Source organism: Chlamydotis macqueenii, chromosome 2, assembly GCF_036417535.1.
Source record: "Chlamydotis macqueenii isolate bChlMac1 chromosome 2, bChlMac1.mat, whole genome shotgun sequence".
In the NCBI taxonomy this organism is placed as follows: domain Eukaryota; kingdom Metazoa; phylum Chordata; class Aves; order Otidiformes; family Otididae; genus Chlamydotis; species Chlamydotis macqueenii.
Window position 1 is genome coordinate 137211163 of NC_141557.1, and position 18365 is coordinate 137229527.

The following is an 18365-nucleotide window of genomic DNA, read 5'->3' on the forward strand; positions in this document are numbered from 1 at the left end:
GCATTACCTGGACTTCACATCTGCCTTTACTGAATGCTAAACAGCTTGCATGTAGACACTACTGCAGAGCACAGTTCAGCTTCAGAGGAGGTACCTCTGCAAGAATATAGCTGTTTTGCTTACATGTTTTATTGCCTGAATAATTGTACTCAAAGTAGAGAAAAGTATCATCAGGATCTTTTTATACATGGAGAGAAGTATGCAGAAAATGTCTGAAATTTGTGGCTTACAGGGTGAATGCTTTTACAGCTCATTTCCTTGGTAAATCTGCCCCTGCTTAATTTTAATGGCAACTCTGATGAGCCCATGCTTCAGTAGAGTAAGAATCCTTAACATGGTTCATGGTTTAGTACATAGGTTTTAGCAGTCATCGCAAATCTGCACCTCCCTTTTATCCTTCTCCCTTCCCTCTCCTCACTCATAACTTTCAGGGAAATTGTTTTTGCATAATGACATCCTCAGGGAAAAGGTGTCAGAAGATAATGAGAAGATTTGGCAAAGTTACAAACTAAGAGATATTCAGAGGATCTTGAGGGCATGCAGTCTGCAGCACTGCTGGAGAGATAGCACGATAAATGTTTCACTGATTACTGACTCATATGAGTCACTGGGGAACCAGACTTGTTTTTCTCACTTTTCTCGTTGGTAAAATGAAGTTCTCAGCCAGAACCTTACTTACAAGGTAGAAGGGATGCTAGAACTATTAAGGCAGACCTCAGGTACAGGCAGCCTCCCAAAGACAGCGAGGTCCCATTAAGCCTTTGTGTGTGGCACAAGCTAAAGAGGATAAACTATGCACAAGTCAGAGATGTATTTGGTGAGAACCTGAGAGTTTTGGCAACCTGCAGCACGGAGCATATGCTGGGAATTTAGAATCATAGAAGCACAGAATCATAGAATGGTTAGGGCTGGAAGGAGAGTCTGTCATGCTGCTTGTACTGCTCATGTAGGGATGGGACTTGGCACTATGGAGAGATATCTACATGTGCATGTGTACATATTGGCAAGGTGTCTAAGGCCCTGTTGCAGTCATTGAAGTCTCCTCAGAAGCACTACTGCTCACTCAGGCTTCAGCAGTGTTGCCCAGACATAAGGGTTTTAAGATGCTCCCACTTGAAACACCAGTGCAGAATGGGCAGGATGGCACAGGAGAAGCAGTTGGGATATGGCTGGTGAGAGAAATGCTAGAGCATCTGAAACAACACTAGATGCCTATGTTATATCCAATTACTCGGGCTCCTGCTAGCTGGTCTACTGAAAATCCCCCACTCCATTGAACACAGTGGGTCCTGGCAAGGGAGGTTGGACACCCAGCACTCATATGGCCATCTACTTTTAGGAGTCAGCCCCAAGGTGAATCTTCCCTCCCACCTGCCCAAGTCTTCTTTAGCAGAGCCCTAGTTCCTCCTTTGGGTCAAAAGAGAAATGCTGAGATCACCTGCCCCAACAGCAGACTCCAAAAGGACGCAGATTTCATGCTTGAGAGCAAGAGGTTGGTTAGCGTTATCCTTGCAATAGTGGGAACCTGTCTGACTGCATTAGCCTGCGGCCCAGTACTGTGCACTGAAACAAAAATGAAATGCATTTTACATGGGACCACAGTGCTTCCTTCAAGACTCTGACTGTAAAGATAATAATGACAATTATTAGAGTTTAACAGTAGTCTGAGGATAGTAATTATCTGTGCCTGGGATGGTTTTCTTTTGTTTCAGTTGGAAGGCATATTTTAGTCTCATGCTACTGCTGATTTATCATGGTTCAATACAAGTACACAGAAAAAATAATAAGCTTCTAAGTATAATGATAAAAATAAGAAAGATGTATTAAAATCAACATGAGATACAGAGAGTCTCTTTAATTAAGTGAACTGCAGGTGAGTGTAAAGTGTTTTTTTTAAAAAAAAAAGAATTCTTGAATGCAAAAAATTGCGGGAGGAAAACAATACATTGGGTTTTGACCATTTTTTAAAACAGGGTCTTTTAGATGAAATAAGAATTTCAGGCACAGGGTGCAGCACTGACATCAGAAACGTGTGTTTGCTCCTATTTAAGAGACGTAATTGCAGCTGTTGGCTTTAACTCTCAGTCTTTTCAAGATAATAGCTACAGAAATCAGGCTGGAGATGAAGTACAGAGAAAAAGGCAAGATGCTGGTCAGAATGAGCTAATCATACGGTTTAGTATTTAATGACTGAACAAAACAAGTTCACTGAGAATGATTTACACAGTCCTGAAGCTAATGGATCCTCTGGTCAGATAGACAAGCTGCAAATAGAGTTGCTTGAAAATTTTCCATATGAATGGTTATTTTTAATGGAAAAATCAGCTTTCTGCAGAAAAAAAAAGAGAATCACTCACACTGGGAAAATCAAACGGTAATGATTAGTTTCAGTTGCATTGACCTAAGTGGAGCTGACCTAGAATGTTTCATTTCAGTTCAGTTCTTCAGAACATTGGCTTCCTAGCAGTGAGCTCATTGCTTAACAGTAGGTGTAGTTTGAGAGCCTAGCTCTTTCCATAACCTGGGTTTCCCAGAGAATCACAGCAATTTTGGTATCTCTATCAGCATATTTCCAAGCAGTTTAATAAACCAAAATAAACATTTTATTTTGTGTAAAAATAAATAACTTAAACTCAGTTAAAAAAAAAACCAAAAAACAAAAAACATCTGGGGACAAAACCAGAAGTTGAAACATTATCATCTACGGGATGAAAACTCTGAAATTTGCTCCTTGTGGCAAAAGAACCACCACGATGTTACCTCTCATCTCCTTGTTTAGGTTGGTGTGATTCAGACTGCTAAAAAACCATAGCCCTTGTACAGTTTTCTACAGATTTTAGCATGCACCGTAACTTTAAATAGTATTACTAAGACCCTTTCAGCAACACAGAGACTGTTATAGCTGGGATGATTAAGGTGGCTAGCCAGCTACGTGGTCATTGCATCCCTGTGAATCATTGGCTAATGCAAAGGACTTTTATTCAGATGAGTTGTTACTCAGGAAAAAAAACCCTTATTCTCTCTTCTAGTCCTGCCACATGCAGAGCAGTAAGTGACAATTCTGAAGTTATCACTTGGCTTGGAGCTAAGCACAAGGAAACCAGGCAATTACATAGTGAGGCACAATTTGGGACATTGAAACAGTCATGACCCTGCTGCCTGTGTCAGAGCCCAGAAAGCCAAATTGTCTGCTATGTTTGAAAGGCCAGAGGGTGCACAGTCCAGCAGAGTCCTCAGGGCTCCCCAGGGACCAGTCTTGGGAGCCTTGTCCCACTTTTGCCCCTTCTTCCTCCTCTCCCTTTTCTGTGGCAAGAGGCCAACACTTGGGCTTGTACCAACACCACATCGTACTCATGGTGAAAGGTAGTTTTGCCTCCACTGATAAGAAACCTTGAAAAAACCTGGGCAAAAAGGTCTTTGCTGTTGCAAAGGAGTTGTGAAACAGAATATCCTTTAAATGGAAGTGCACACATAAGGCTCCTTTGCGCAACACACTCTGTAGTGTTGAAGCATTCACCTCATTTTGCCAACTTGAAGGGGGATGGTATCAGGCTTTCTTGTCCCAAAAAGCTTGCAGCTTTTTGGCTGAGATTCTCCATGGATGACTATTCAGTTACCCTTGCACAGTCTAAGTAACACTTAATTCCTTTCAGTCACAAATTATATGCTTCTGCTTAACAATAGGAGATACCAGCCTCAAACTTTCCTCCCTAAAACCAAATTTAGCAAAGAGATGTGCAAATGGGACCCAAAAAAGAGTTGGTTCAAGCCTCTGAAATAAATCCTTCTCACATCTGAGAATGAAGAGATATCTGAAGAAGAAAGTGTTACCCTTTGCCAGCTATGACAGTCATGGTAATGAATTTCCTAATTTAAGTTGGTTCATAAAGTCTTTCATGTAGTATTGGATTCTTCAATAAAATAACTGCTTTAGATGCCAGAGTCCATAGTTTATATAAAATTCCCGTACTGAAGAGATGTCATTGCCTCTTGTAGTCCCGGGAATATATGTGGATCTTCTGTTGGTACCTTTGCCTTAGAGGTGCCTTTTATCCCAGAGAATGCTATGTGTCAGGTCAGCAGATAGGGCTGTGGATTGGTGGATTCACACCAGTGGGAGGGTGGAATGGCTTTAGCTTTCCCTCCTTCCTGGCTGGCCCCAGCTGACTGTGGTGGGCAGAACAAGAGCGTGACCACAACTGCTTTGCACTTCTACATTTTGGGCCACTTTCAGGAGGATCACAAATAGGCATTGTTGGCACAGTTCATTCAAGTGAATTTGCTTATATTTCTCTCACCGAGCAACAGGTACGATCAACTTTGCAGTGATCAGGACTGCTCAGTGGAATAGAGCTCATGTTATTAGGTAGAGAACATTTAGACACAAAGTCAGATATGTACAAGAACTGAATTTAGTAGTCAGAAAGCAATTTGTGTGCAGAAGTTTAAGAAATGGTTGTGCTGACATGACATGAATGCATTTCGCTGCACCCTATGTTTCGGGTGCTTATCAGGAGTGGAGCGGTGGCGCCTGGATGTGAGTCATCCAGCAAATATTGCAAATAACATGTTCAGTGTTGCCAGATTATAGGTCTAAGCAGAAGCATCCTTGGCATGTGTACCCACTGACATGATGAACAAGTGCTCACTAGAAACCTGAGTATTGAGTTGCGGAAACAGGCCTCTGGTGTGCACCTCACTCCTGTACTGCTAAATATATTCCAAACTTCTTTAAATGTTTCTTGTAGCATCCTGCAAGGAGCTCAAAATTATTTGTATAGAGAAAAAGAATTTCTAGGTTTGTTCACAACAGTGTTTGAAGCAGCTTGTTATTATTTCTGAGAGAATGAAATAATCAGCGACACAAAATTATAGTTTCTCTGCCTAGAACATCATCCCCTTCAAATAGGATGTCAAGAACAATGGAGCCTCAGAGGGTGTTTATGGTAGAGAATGAAATACTATGACTATGCCAGAGTAAAATCCATGCTCTTTATGTAATTTCTATGTTCTGTCACAGGCTTCCTGAAAGCTGCTGCACAAATCACTGTGGACAATAATTTTCTCGTTATTCAGGTGCCCAATTCTAACTAGAAATGCATTCAACACCTAAATACTTTTCCATTTTCACTCGTTGTCTATTTGCAGCTCCATCACTTCTGTCAATAGGACTAACAGCTATGTTCTGATGGCAGCAACACTGAAAGCCTCAGCCACTCCCTTACTATATTGCTACCACACTACTGAGGATACTGCAGAAGAACAAGGACCAGAATGGATTTTAACATGAAATTTGAAAAGAGAGGATGAATTTGACTGGCTAACAACATGAAAAACTGTTTTAAATGCAATTATTGAGCTGTACATTAAGAAATACATAAATGTATTTTACAAAGAGAAGGAATTAGGGCAGATGATGTGAAGGGGCAGAAACCACAGGGACCATGAGCAAAGAGCAGGCATCATAACAGCAAACTCCTGTCATTTAATGTCATCATATCCTGTCACTGCTCTTTAACTCAGGCAATCTTCCAGCTTTCAGAGTTTCAGTTTGCATTCAAGGAGTGAATGTCTGGACTGTTCCAAAATGACTGCTGAACTGCAGAAGTGGTTGTTCAGACACATTTGATCATCGATGCCATAGTGATCTGTGGTGAACAGCATTAAGGAGTTGCGGACACTTTTTCCCATCACATAGTTTGTTATGTTAGAGTTAAGTTTCTCAGCTTCAGCATCAATTCTTACAGAGTATGAATTTCATTACACCTTCCATCAAGGTAATTGGAAAAATCAAATGCAAGATTCATTTGTAGCCATTCAACTTGGCCTGTTCAAATGCAGATAAGGTCACCTTTAATTAATAAAAGTTGTGGGAAAGCCTCATTTACATAATCAATTAAAAGTTTTCAGAAGTTTTAGAGACCTGAGTATGCAAGTTTGTGACAACACAGAATCCTGCAATTTCTGTCCCTCATGAAACAGATGTATGGAAGTTAGCATTGGTGAAAGTGACTTTAAGATAATACTGTGTCATCATTTTATTAAAAGGTCAATTAAAAAATCTCATTAAAAAGATAAGTGAAAAAATCCTAAGTGCAATCAGCCATTTAATATTCACCCCTCAGCAAGAGTGAAAAAGGACATTCACGCTTTTAAGTTTCTTTAATAATCCATTTTTTCTCCTCCTTGGAAGAAAGTCAATATGCTAACTTTCAGAATTGAGCTGTAAGTCAAATCATTTTTTCTTTTGACTGTTAAAGCCTCAGAGACAAAATATTGCTTAAGAGAGAAAATATTGCTTAAGAGTTGATCCAGATGAAATTTGCTTGAAGTTAACAGTTTTGAATTGTTTAGAATACTTGCATACATTTATGTGTTTATATAATGTTGGCATGGGAATATGGCAATACAGCTATACTTTTCACATCACTAATTTTGCTGAAGTTAGTGCTGGTGAAACAATTCTGTATGGCCAGAAAGTCTTAGAAATTATGTGTGCTGATGGGCTATGTCTGGTTTTATTCTCTGACTGTGAGGACTGCGAAAAGGAGAAAGTTATGGGGTTTTCCCTCTTTTAGCGTGGAGGGCTGAGCTCTCTGAGCTGTGCTGCCCAGCATGACAGCCACAGAAGAGGAGTACATGCAGAAAGGTGGGGAAAAAAAAAAAACAACAATTTCTGGTGTTTAGATGGATTTCTGCCAGCACTGGGACCAAATGTAAGCCTTCAGTTTAGGACAGGCCCCCTTAAGGGAGCACAGCAAGGCCAGCAAGGGCCAGGTGCTCACATCTCCTGCCACAGCCCAGGCAGGGAGGCTTCGTATCCCAGTCAGGGTAATCTTTGACTCCTACTGTTTGTCAATCCAATAGAAAACATTACTGAGCTCACTAACCTTCTGTCTTCTTATATTTCCAGCAATCTTGACACAGAAGAGCTCTGCGGTAAGTTCCTTTTTGGACAAGAACATAATCTCTGCCTGCAGCCGCCCTGTGCAAGCAAACATACCATGTGATATGATTTTTTTTGTTTAATCTTTATAGCTCAAACAGAAAATAATTTCCATTGAAAGAACTCCAGGGAAAATGTAGATGGCTTATAATCTTTTCAGACTCTGTCATCCAGTACATGGAGAAATTACTTGGAAGATATTTTTCCTAATCAATACTTCACATTCTCTGAGCTTCAAAATCTGTTCTGATATAATATAGATAGATAATTTTTATCTTACTTCCCTTTCACGTGAGATTTTTTTTTCTAGTTAGTTCATCACTTTCAGAGGTATGAGAGCTTTGGAAATTGTGAAAGAGATTTCCATATTAGTACCCCACTAGAGGAATATTCATTGCTTTCCTCTGACTTGAAAACAGCAGTTTGACACATTGCATCATCCTTCATCACAAAACACTCCTGCAAGGACTAGAATATGGCCCAGTTACCCATTTCTGTGCCCTGTTCTGGGCCGTGAGTCACTTCCCCAAAACCTGTTTGCTCTCCAGCTGATCTTACAGTATCTGATTTAGGAGTGCTGCTTGCAGCAGAAAACAAGTCACAGAAAATTTCTGCAAGTCCTCCCACAAAATGTCAAAAAAAAACCCCGGTTATACTTGTGAAAACCAGCCTGTTTCTGAGGGGAAGATGTCAGCAAATGGCAGCCTGATAAATTTTCCAGTGGTCAACAAAGTTGGAAGACCTATAAAAGCTAAAAACCCTGTCAAGTTGAATGCCAGCTCATTTACTCACCCACAGGATGACTCTGCCCACGGCCAAGAACCCCCTGAGAGGCACCCCAGCCTGTGGCTTATGCATATATTGCAAGAGAATCAGCAGAAGGGAATTGGGCTGTGACGACCTCCTGGTTGAGAATCTGGCCAAAATTATACAAAACTGGCCAAGGAAGACAGAGGATTTTGTTCCATGAGGGAGTTACTGCCGTTGATGTTGCACTGGAGGCTTACAGGTTTGCTCAGCACCTGACCCTCACTGGCCAACTCAGGCCAGAGGGCTGAGGAGGATCTCAGCCCAGCCCTGGTTCTGTTCACTGTCTGTTTTGATTAAATGTGGGCCTCTTCAGCTGCCTTTTAAATCTTTCGCAGGTTGCTGTCAGGGTGTTTCTCATCTGTGAATCTGATACTGAGTTTACTTGGCCAGCTGTTATATAGCTTTTTCTGAGTTATCTCAGTTCTCCTCAGAGATGAAGCTTCACTTCGAGGATACTAGTCCATAATATTCTAAATTCATTCTAAATAATTTCATTTAATCTTTCAGCAATACCAGGTTATGTCACAGTGCTCCTGAAAACTTGTACTTTCATGACTCAGTTGAGAAGCTCATGCTGACCTCTTAAAAGCCTTGAAGTATTGCTGTTTATTATTTCAAAAAGCTCCAACCTAATCTTGTTCTTCCTGCCTGCTATTTAGATGTTGTTTTTCATGGTCTTCTGGATGATCTGATGTCTAAGTGCCCTGTCTAGCACAGTCTTTAGCTTTAACATCATTTTCTTTCTTTCTTTTTCACACAGTTTCCTTCCTATGCCTCCCTATATTGTTTTTCCCCACATTGACCAAATGGGAACTTGGGTTGTGATTTCCCAGGTTTGCCTCCTCCTCTTGCTATAATCACTCTGATTAATTATGTCCCCTGATTTTTATATCAGTTCTTTCTGTTAAAATGTCCTTTGCTTGGAGCAGCTACTCAAGGACATAGTGCAACTTATGTTACTTCCATGATTTTTGCTAAAAGTATTTTGCATGCATCATAGTTGTTGAAAATATTATCACAGTACCTGGGACCAGAAGCTTATCTGGCCAACTGATGGTCTCAATTTCTCAGAGAGAAACAACTCGTCTCAGCTGATCCCAACACACAACAGCCCCTACCTGATCTTATCTCCTCTAGGGGCTTTACCAGAATTATTCATTTTTGAATCAATATAATCAGATTTAGTACATACACATGAAAACTTAATTTTCTGCTAGTAACTGTGAAGTAGATGATTAAACTGAAAATCCAGTTTAGAAAGAAAATGTATATATTTTGAAAGGAAGTCCATTTCAACTCTCAAACTGATATTTTAAATGTTTGTCAATTTGGCAACCCAGTTATTGAAAGAAAATGTTTTGAAACATTGATTTTGGTATTTTAAGTACTCCAGGAATGATTTTGAGGGAAATAATGCAAAACTTAAAAATAAAATAATCTCTTTCTTTGTAAGTCTTGTTCATTTTATTTATTTGGATAGTTAATAATACCAGAACTGAACTCAGACTTGATAAAATTGATACTTAATGAAATACTGTTTTTTTCAGGTGATGAATAGGTGACGTGGGTTTTATTTTTCTTTTAGAATATTTTTCCCAGCACTTAGGAGAGTATGAAAATGTTCTCTCTGTCTTGGAAGACTTAAACATAACCATACTGAAAGCAATGGACAAAACAAAGAAAGTAAGTAAAAACTGTGACATTTTCTTTACATTGTATATTTTGTTTATTTGAACATGTATCCAGTATTTTTCTTATCTAGATAAAGTTACTAATTCATATTTAAGTTTTTCCACATACACATGTTTATAGCAAAAGTCCAGTAGGAAAAGGCTTGTCAAAATGGTTGAGTATCAAAACTGTAAATTTCTGTCTGCAAAGTATTACAATTTGGATATAATAAAAATTGTCTTTGAGAATGATCTGAAGGATGTTCTTCATTGTCATACCAAGAGAGGGTTCCATGTTCCATGCCAAATGCAGGTAAGTATTATCAGCATATCAACATTTGAATATAGTCTGAATTAGAAAAAATAATCCAAGTTTTTGAAGTAGAAAACATGTTAGTAAAAGATGCTAATGACTTTAACTATATTAATGGCTACCATTAAATTAGATAGGCAAGAGTCAACTGGAGACATACTGGGGAGTTGTATTGATGTTATTGTAAAATGTAGATTCCAGGATAGTTTAAAAAGATTAAAAAGGGCTGTAATATCTCTCTATATATTCCCTGAAGCTAACCCCAGTACTCTCATTATTATAAAACTACCCGGTAGGTAGCGGCTGTGCGTCTCTGCTACTTACTCCCAAAATATAACTGGCCAATGTAAATCACCTGGAAATATTTCTGATAGTGACAACAGAAGATATAGAAATATTTAGGTTGAGTGAAACATCCTGACCAAGAACAAGATTTTATTTCCATTTCAGGCATTTTAAACAAGAGCAGCACTCTCAGAGTCAGCGAAGAGGTGTTAGGGCTTGTTACCCACCAGTGCAGCAAGGGGACATTCACCCTGGAGGGAGGAGAAGTTTCTCAGGAAGCTTGGTTTCCCCATCTCTCCATCTGATGGGGATGTAGCCATACTGCAGAACATGCTAGGTGGCCAATACACTTGGCACTTAGTTCATTATCGTCATACTTGCTTGTACATTCAGACCTGCTCATTCATACCACATGCCAGCTAGATATCTGATCAAAAAGTGCATCAAGACAATGGGCAATACGCTCCTTCTCCCTGGCTGAACAGTTAAATATTCCGCACAAGGTGGAACAACTTCAAAAAGTGAGGGAAAATACAAACTAGGGAAGGATCCTCCAAATCCAACCCCAGACCTGCACCACAAGACTATTCACTGGAAGGCGAGCTGTCAACAGAAATTTCAGCCAAAAGTATTCACTGAGATCCCATGGTGTAGGGGAACTGATTTTTTCAATCAATCAATGGAGAGATCAATGGGGAGAATGTTGTGTTTCTCTAGAGAAGCTGTTATCTTTGGCATCCAGGTGTTTGCAAGAGTGCAGTACTCATACATTTTACATGAACTGCCAAATAAAAACCTGAAAGTGTAGCTTATTTATTTAGAGCTTGAGCCAGTACATTGAATATCTCTTTTCATGCTGTGCATCTTCCACTCCTAATGAAGTGAATGTGCGTTGACTCACTGCCTTGTTGGGCTAGAGGCTGAAAAGCAACAGATTACTTTATTCTAGCTATGCATAATATGTAAAACAAAAAGGCATGTATATAAACATATGTATATAATCTTCCCCTCCTAGTACAGAATAAACCTTTGTCATTGCTCTGCCATTGCAGCCACCTCGTCTCTTGAATAGTCATCAAGTAATGGGAGCATTTATCATTATCTTCCAAGCCATCATCTAGTCAGAAAATTCATATGTAGAAAAAAAGCCTTAAATATTCAGTCTTAAATATTTGAGGGGAAAAGGAGCAACTTGGTACTTCATTCATTTTATTTATCCAGTTTAGAGTCAGATAAACAATCACCACTTGGTGCTTCCTATAGAAAATCCCTGCTTTCCTACCAATTCATGTTGCTCGTATTCAGTAGGTACTTTGCACGGGCAGCAGCTGTGGAATTGGAGCCTTAGAAAAATTGTTCAGATTCAGTTTCCAAGGAAACCCCAGAGAAGGAAGATGTGTCAGTCTTCAACAAAAAGCTGAACAGTGAATGAAAAATCTAAATACCTAATCTGTAAACCCTCCTTATTCCAGCTATAAACAGAACTAGAATTTTTTAAAATGTTAAATGTAGTTTAATGTACTTTTCTTTACTTTTTGGTGTACATTAATCTAATTTTGATAACACCAAGGTGTGTGGCATTATTTGATTCATCTCTGTCAACCTGGTACAAAAGTGTGCACCAAGTAGCTTTTGCACATGAAATAGATTTGACGCTTCATGTGTCTTGTTTCAGTTTTGAAAATCGCATGCATTAATGAACAAATACCTTGGGTTTTTGTTTACAAATACTCCAAACCTGTTCAGCCTTTAGTCAGAAAGATCTCCCACCAAAAGAAACTGGAGTCTGGCTCAGCAATAGACTCTTGAATTTAAACCAAGATCAACCAAATTGTCCCCATCACTCCAAATTGTTTCTATGTGTAGATATTTTTAACCCAACAGATTAGCAGATAACTGAATCCTGCAAGTTAATTGCAACATAATTTCTGTGTAGTTTATTGCCCTCTGCGGTTTGAAAGGGTTGTCAGCACAGCTTTCCTGAACTGAGCTTTTCTCCAGTCTTCCAGTTCTGTGAAAATACCAAGTCATCTGTGGGAGAAGATGTTCCAGCATGTTAGCAGGTTCAAGAAACTTTGAAACCAGACTTCTTTTCACTGTTCTGGGGCCAGATGCCTCCGGCCTATCCAACCTAAATAGAACCTGGGAAGACAGGCAGCCCTCAGTGGTGGAAGAGTGGTTGGTGCTGCATCGCTTGAAGGGAAGGTGCTAAGCTAGAAATGCAGAGAAATAGTTACAGCAAGGAACATCTTTCATCAGGGAAAAGACTGAGTTGCATTTGTAACAAACAATGCTTTTAATACAAAAGACATCTTACTGGAGGATGCTGGGAAAGCTACAGCCCTTCTGTTTTGGTGTTGGTCTCTTGTGTTTTATCCTTACACAAGGAAGCGAAACACGTATCTGAGATTCTTAGAGGGACTTACAGCATTTGATATTTGATCATTTCTCTCCTTAGGATGGAGAGTCTGCATGAGTTGCTTAGACGGGAGTGGTGAGGACAGATTATTCATTGGTATCAGTTGTTTTCTCTTGTACCTGCCAGGTTGATATTTTCCTGATCAAAGTACAAGCTAGGATAGTTCTGTTTATCTTCTTTCTTCTTCACCTTATACACAGGAAGCATTAAACATTAAAGACTCAGCAAAACTTTACAAATGCATTGGAAGGCTTCTTTCTATGAGCCTTTTTTCCTCTGATATATTTTATAGCAAAACATAGAAGCGTATTTCATTGAAATTTCATTGAAATATTACCCAAATATACATAACATTTTCAGCAAGCTGCATTTCTATTACTTTCTGTAGAACGAAGAGAAACTCTGCAACCCACAGCACAGAAAATAAAATTTGTCACTGAGTCATGATGTAGCTAGATAAAAATAGACCTGTTTTTTTAAGGTGCTTGACATCTTGGTTCTATTGACTTGTGAATACAGAAAATCAGAAACTTACAGACTAAAGAACATGTCTTCCTCGAGTTATCAAGCCATAAAATTGTTGCTATTTGTCAGCCATTCAGTAAGAAGTTTTGTTCTATCATTTTTATTTCTGGTATTGTTATAGTTTATTGCAAATGCAGCCTGCTAGTGGTGGTGAACTATTCTGTGCCCAGTAAACTAGCAAAAACTCTCACCAAAAATGTAATTTTCATATGAAATGAAGTTGGCAATATAGGAGCATTCAGGTGTTTAAACAGGCATCTAGTGGTATTTTAAAAACCCTGGGATATTCAAGGGTGTCAAAGTTGTCTGCACAGGCCTGACAAAAAGCCCACAGGACCTCCAGGAGACCCAGAGGCAGGAGGAGACTCCCTTTTGGGGCAGCAGCTAGAAACCAGGTGGGTCTCTGTAGGGCACTAGACTCCGGTTTGGGTACTTGAATAGCTCTGAGGTCTCTGAAAGGCTTCTCCCAGAGGAACTGTCTCACAGTGAGCTGGCAATGGCTTACCCTGATCCGACAGTGCCTTCTATCAAAGTCATAAATCTATTTGAAGTTAATTTTTTTTTTCACCAGCTGAAGAGCCTTCCCCTCTCCTCCTGCCTTCCCTTTTGCCAGTGGCACGGGGTCATTTTCCAGCCGGGACTGATCCCCATGTGTTGTCACGGGCACCCGCACAGTGAAGGCTGGCAGCAGAGGCTTGGGAGAAAGCAGAGACCGTTTCAGATTACTTTAAACCCCCTGCTCCCTAGGGCAGTTTATGCTGCAGTGGTGGCAAAAGTCTGACCACAGCTGGCTGGTGGCCAAGTGACTGTGCCAGGGGGATTTCAGGATGGGACATGCTTCCTGCTCCGCTATTTCAGTGACTGTTGGCTTGAGCCTCACCTGGCCCATTAGTCTGTCACAGAGCTGACAACGGTGTTGATGTAGAGCGTACCAGCTCTAACTTACTGAAGTAACAACTAAAATTCAAACTTTTTGAACTGGCATGTCAGCAATATGGTGGGAATGGGGAATCACTGGGAGCAACTGAGCCTGGAGAGCGGCCCTAAGTGCCCATGTTGTCGTTTCTTTTTGCTTGCAAATGGAGGCCACACTGTGAGCTATCTCAAAAGCGACTTAAGACCTGTTGTAAAAACAACAAAAAGTTTTGTATCTAAGCTGTTTCTTAGGTTATATTGGTTATATTTATTAGATCGTATATTTTCACTTCAAAAGGAATAGATTCTTGGGTTTTTTTAAAGTAAACTGAAACTGGCTTTTATAGTTAACAGTCCTTATAAGATGAAACTTTGATCCAGTGAGTGAGGGTAGGGCTTGACCCAATATAACTTTATATCTGAAGCGCAAATCCAGTAACTACAACGCAACAGCAACCTCCTGGATGGACTTATGTAGGACTTTTGTATAGGAAATAGAAAGCATTTGTAAACAGCAAAATGAGAAATTAAAACCTAAAGTAAAGGGAACATCAAAATACCCAAGAAGGACTGTCAGCACAGTAGGAAATTGTTTAAACAAATATTGAAAATCTCACCTTAATCTGTTCTTCTGTGTCATCTTTTCATCATCATTATTTTATTGTCCTCATTCCATTTCTTTACATCTCTTTTCTTCCTCAGAAGGACAGCAAGATCTTTCTTCCAGAGATGAAAGCCAGAAAGTGCTTTGGCTAGAATAGTTAACGTACACTTTTTCAGAACTGAGTCAAGAGAGAGATGACCTCTTGAGTGCACGCTTCTCCAGTAAATACAGAGATACAATTCTTTTGGAGACAAAAGCACTGCAGACTTCCATGGAAAGGAGTGGCAAGTGAGCATAGGAAATGAGGGGTGGGACACAGCAAAATTTCTCCTTTTCAGATTCTAAAGTCTCATGTTCTTTGCTTTGGAGGGACTTTCTTCCCTCCCTCTTGTGCAACTATTTCATGAAGGGCACCAAATGATCTCTCTGTGATAGCTGGGGACCGGACTCTGTGAACCAGCAAACACCACTTAAGCAGCAGTAACCATGACTGGTTTATGCCCAGTATTTAAATATGCAAAACATAAACACATTAAGTTTAGGATGGAAATGAAAGATAATTCGTATTTGTATATACATATAATAGAGCAATCAAGTTCTGGAATAGCTTTCCAAGCATCTAGGGGTGAAAAATACCTAACTGCTTTTTATATGTTGCTTGCAAAAAGATGGAAAGGGGAGTACATGGTGTGCAACAGCAGATGCTGGATTCAGTGACTGACATAGCATGTCTATCTTTGCTCCTATCAAATCATTCATTTTTCTGCTTTGCTCAAAAAAAACCCCAAGCTAAGTGAAGTCAATGCAGCCTTGTTATTACTGGAAAACATCTTGAATATTCTAAAAATAGGAGCCAAAGTAAGAGGGAAGATTATAAGAGCTGAAAGAGTAACACAGTGACATGCAATTTAGTTATTGATGGTGCATTTGTAGTAATTATGTAAATCACTGCACTCTGGAGGGTTGATAGCCATTATAAACCAGAATACCTAGATTTTTTAAATTGCATATTTGAGTAATAGTAACAGTAGCAATTATGTAAATTATCTTGCAAAACAAAATAACTGAAAAAAGCCAGACAAGCATATGTCAACAATAGAGTTCCACAACTAATAATCTGTTTGAGCAGAAATGGAGTTTTAAATTAGAGGTTTTTTGCTGTTTTCTCAAAATCTGTGTTAAATTGGGTGGCACTACTTTTTGCACATGATTAGAATTTATTAACAGTTTCCACAGAATCTAGTCTTGTTCTCTTTCAAATTGCACTTTTTACAAATGCACCTTTTGCAGAATGAATGTAATGAATAGCTGCTGCCAAAGAGTAACTTAAGACAGGTATTACTCAGTTTATCCTGATTATTAATTTTTATGCATTGGCTTTGAATACAGTTCATTTGTTACTTGCATTCATCACTAAGTTTTTTTTTCAGGTCAGCATCAGTCTAAAATATCATAGCCATCTCCCATCTTGATGTTTTAAAATGGTCAAAATCTCCAGATTTCACTGGAAATGAAGCATCAGAACAAAAAGGAGTGATTCAATTGGTTGTTTCTTATAAAGAAATAGAAATCTATTTAGGATGAAGATTATATAAAGCACTGAAGGCAGACAGATGAAGTTCAAGACATAAAAAGTAGCAGTGGTACATACTGCAGCATGCAATGATTAATAGTTAATACTCTAAGCCAACTGACAAAAATACAGCAATCTAATGCATTTCTTAACTGCACACAATTAATTCTTCCTGTATATTTGATTTTTTCAGATGTCTTTTAATTACAGTTAACTATATTGTACTAGTTTAATTGGAAAAATATTGTATCTCCTTCCATTACAGTGAGTAGGGGTTTTGATTCTCATAATTATTTAGATGATATAAGATTCTGATTAAAAGATCATAGATGAAGAAGACAGTTTCATGAAGAGTGAGCGCTTTCTGAACTCCACATCAGAAAACATCCTCTGAGAGTATTTATCATCCAGCTACTCAAGCAAAATGCAGACTCAGGATTTGTCTTTCTTGCTTTAATGGTGCGTTTCACATCCTATCTATTGCCTATCTTCAGGTACCGTCAGTGGCTAGGCACCCACTGCGTGTCGTAACTTCATACCGTGGAGGGGAATGAGGGTTGAAAGATTTGCTGTAAATTCATGCTTTTCACAGAGGAGCCAAAGGGAAAGACAGAGCCAGAAAAACAGTAAAAGATGTGGCTACCTACAGGTGACGCATTACGTGCACTGCCAGTGCCCAGCCTCAAGAATACAAAACTAAATGGAGAAAAAACCATCCTACCCTTCCAGGCAGATGTTGGCTATATTGCAGAAAAAAAAAAAAAAAAAGAAATGCATGAATTGTTGGGCCAAAAGAAGAACAAAAGAAAATTCTTATAGTCAAAAAATAGTTCCATTTTTCATTCTAAGAAAAAAAATAGCAATAATTTCAAAATTTCATATATACTGTTCATTCAAATAAATGACAGGTGTGGTGCCCCTCCCACCTCCATTTCTCACAGGCATTTCATTCAGCTCTAATAGCAGACCAAACATACCCCTCTAAAATATTAGTCTTCAACATTAGACCTAAGAAATGAGAGAAGATTCTAATGCAATTGTTGAAGAAAGTCCTAAAGACTCAGTTTTCTTGACTGAACTCTGAAAAATTGTCAAAGGATTTTTAGTAAAAAATAGAAAAAAAGTGGAGTAAACCAGATGCCTTCCATGCATTTTTTGTTGTTTAAATGCCAAAGCTTTATGAAGTTAAATTTTTGGTGGGAATTTTTCAGCCAATCTTTTTTGAGTAATCAGAACTCAACAAAGGGATAAAAAGTAGTAACATCAAAGTATCAGAGCAATAAATAAACTTGTTAGTAAGCTCCAGCTGCACTAGGCTTTTAAGAACTCTTCCTATTTGGAGGCATAATTGTTTCTCATATCCTACTTTTTTTTTCTAGCTAAAACAGCTATAAAACTGATTAAACACAGTCTGTTAATTCCCAAAAAGAACCATCCGGAACATTTATTCTTTTGACCATAGATGACTTGACCTAAAGTCCTTGGGCTGTTTTTTTTAATCATTCCCTAATGTCTGATGAGATAGACTTGCCAGTGGTTACAGTTGGAGTCTGAATCCTTTTTGCATAAATCAGTGTACTCAACTGTTCATCTGCAAACTCACTTGAACAAAGGAATGCTGGTGCTAAATATATAAAGGAAGGTGGTGGAACACTGGCACAGGTTGCCCAGAGATGTGGTGGATGCCCCATCCCTGGAAACATTCAAGACCAGGTTGGACGGGGCTCTGAGCAACCTGATCTGGTTGGAGATGTCCCTGCTCCTTCCAGGGGGGCTGGACTAGATGACCTTTAAAGGTCCCTTCCAACCCTAACCATTTTATGAGTCTATATCACCAGTTGCACCCTGCCACAAGACAGAGAGGATCCTATGAATAAACAGCTACTTTTATCTAGGGACATTATTAAATGAGGTTTTGGAATTTAATTTCATAGGATTTTCTGTATATAAAATTTATTTAAGATTGTGACTTAAGATGCAAGTCAAATGCAGATAAATTATAAAAGCTGTAAGCGATGAATTCTGAGCAATTGTACAAGGATATTCCAGAGATTCATCCCTTTCCTCCAAGCTCCTTAACAGAGTAATGAGAACTCTTGGGAACCTCTTTGATCTTTTTTCTGGAAGTCTTATACCTACTGGGTCAGAAAGAGACAATGATCAAATTTTTGCTGGTAGCAGATATGTGTTAAATAGTCAGAACTTAAAAAAAATAAACAAAACAAAACAAAACAAAAAACCACCAAAACCCTTTAATTAATATCCATACCTTTAAACATAAAAGTGTATAGAAATAAATTCACAG

General features: G+C 38.9%; 1 protein-coding gene across 1 annotated transcript in view; it reads left to right on the plus strand.

The window, feature by feature from the left end:
* NECAB1 (N-terminal EF-hand calcium binding protein 1) overlaps positions 1 to 18365 on the plus strand; it is a 60190-nt gene that overhangs the window by 22753 nt on the left and 19072 nt on the right. Inside the window, exons 4-5 of the mRNA XM_086742472.1 lie at positions 6914 to 6939; positions 9342 to 9439. Of these exons, the coding sequence (XP_086598598.1) occupies positions 6914 to 6939; positions 9342 to 9439 (124 nt within the window). The remainder of the gene's footprint in view (positions 1 to 6913; positions 6940 to 9341; positions 9440 to 18365) is intronic.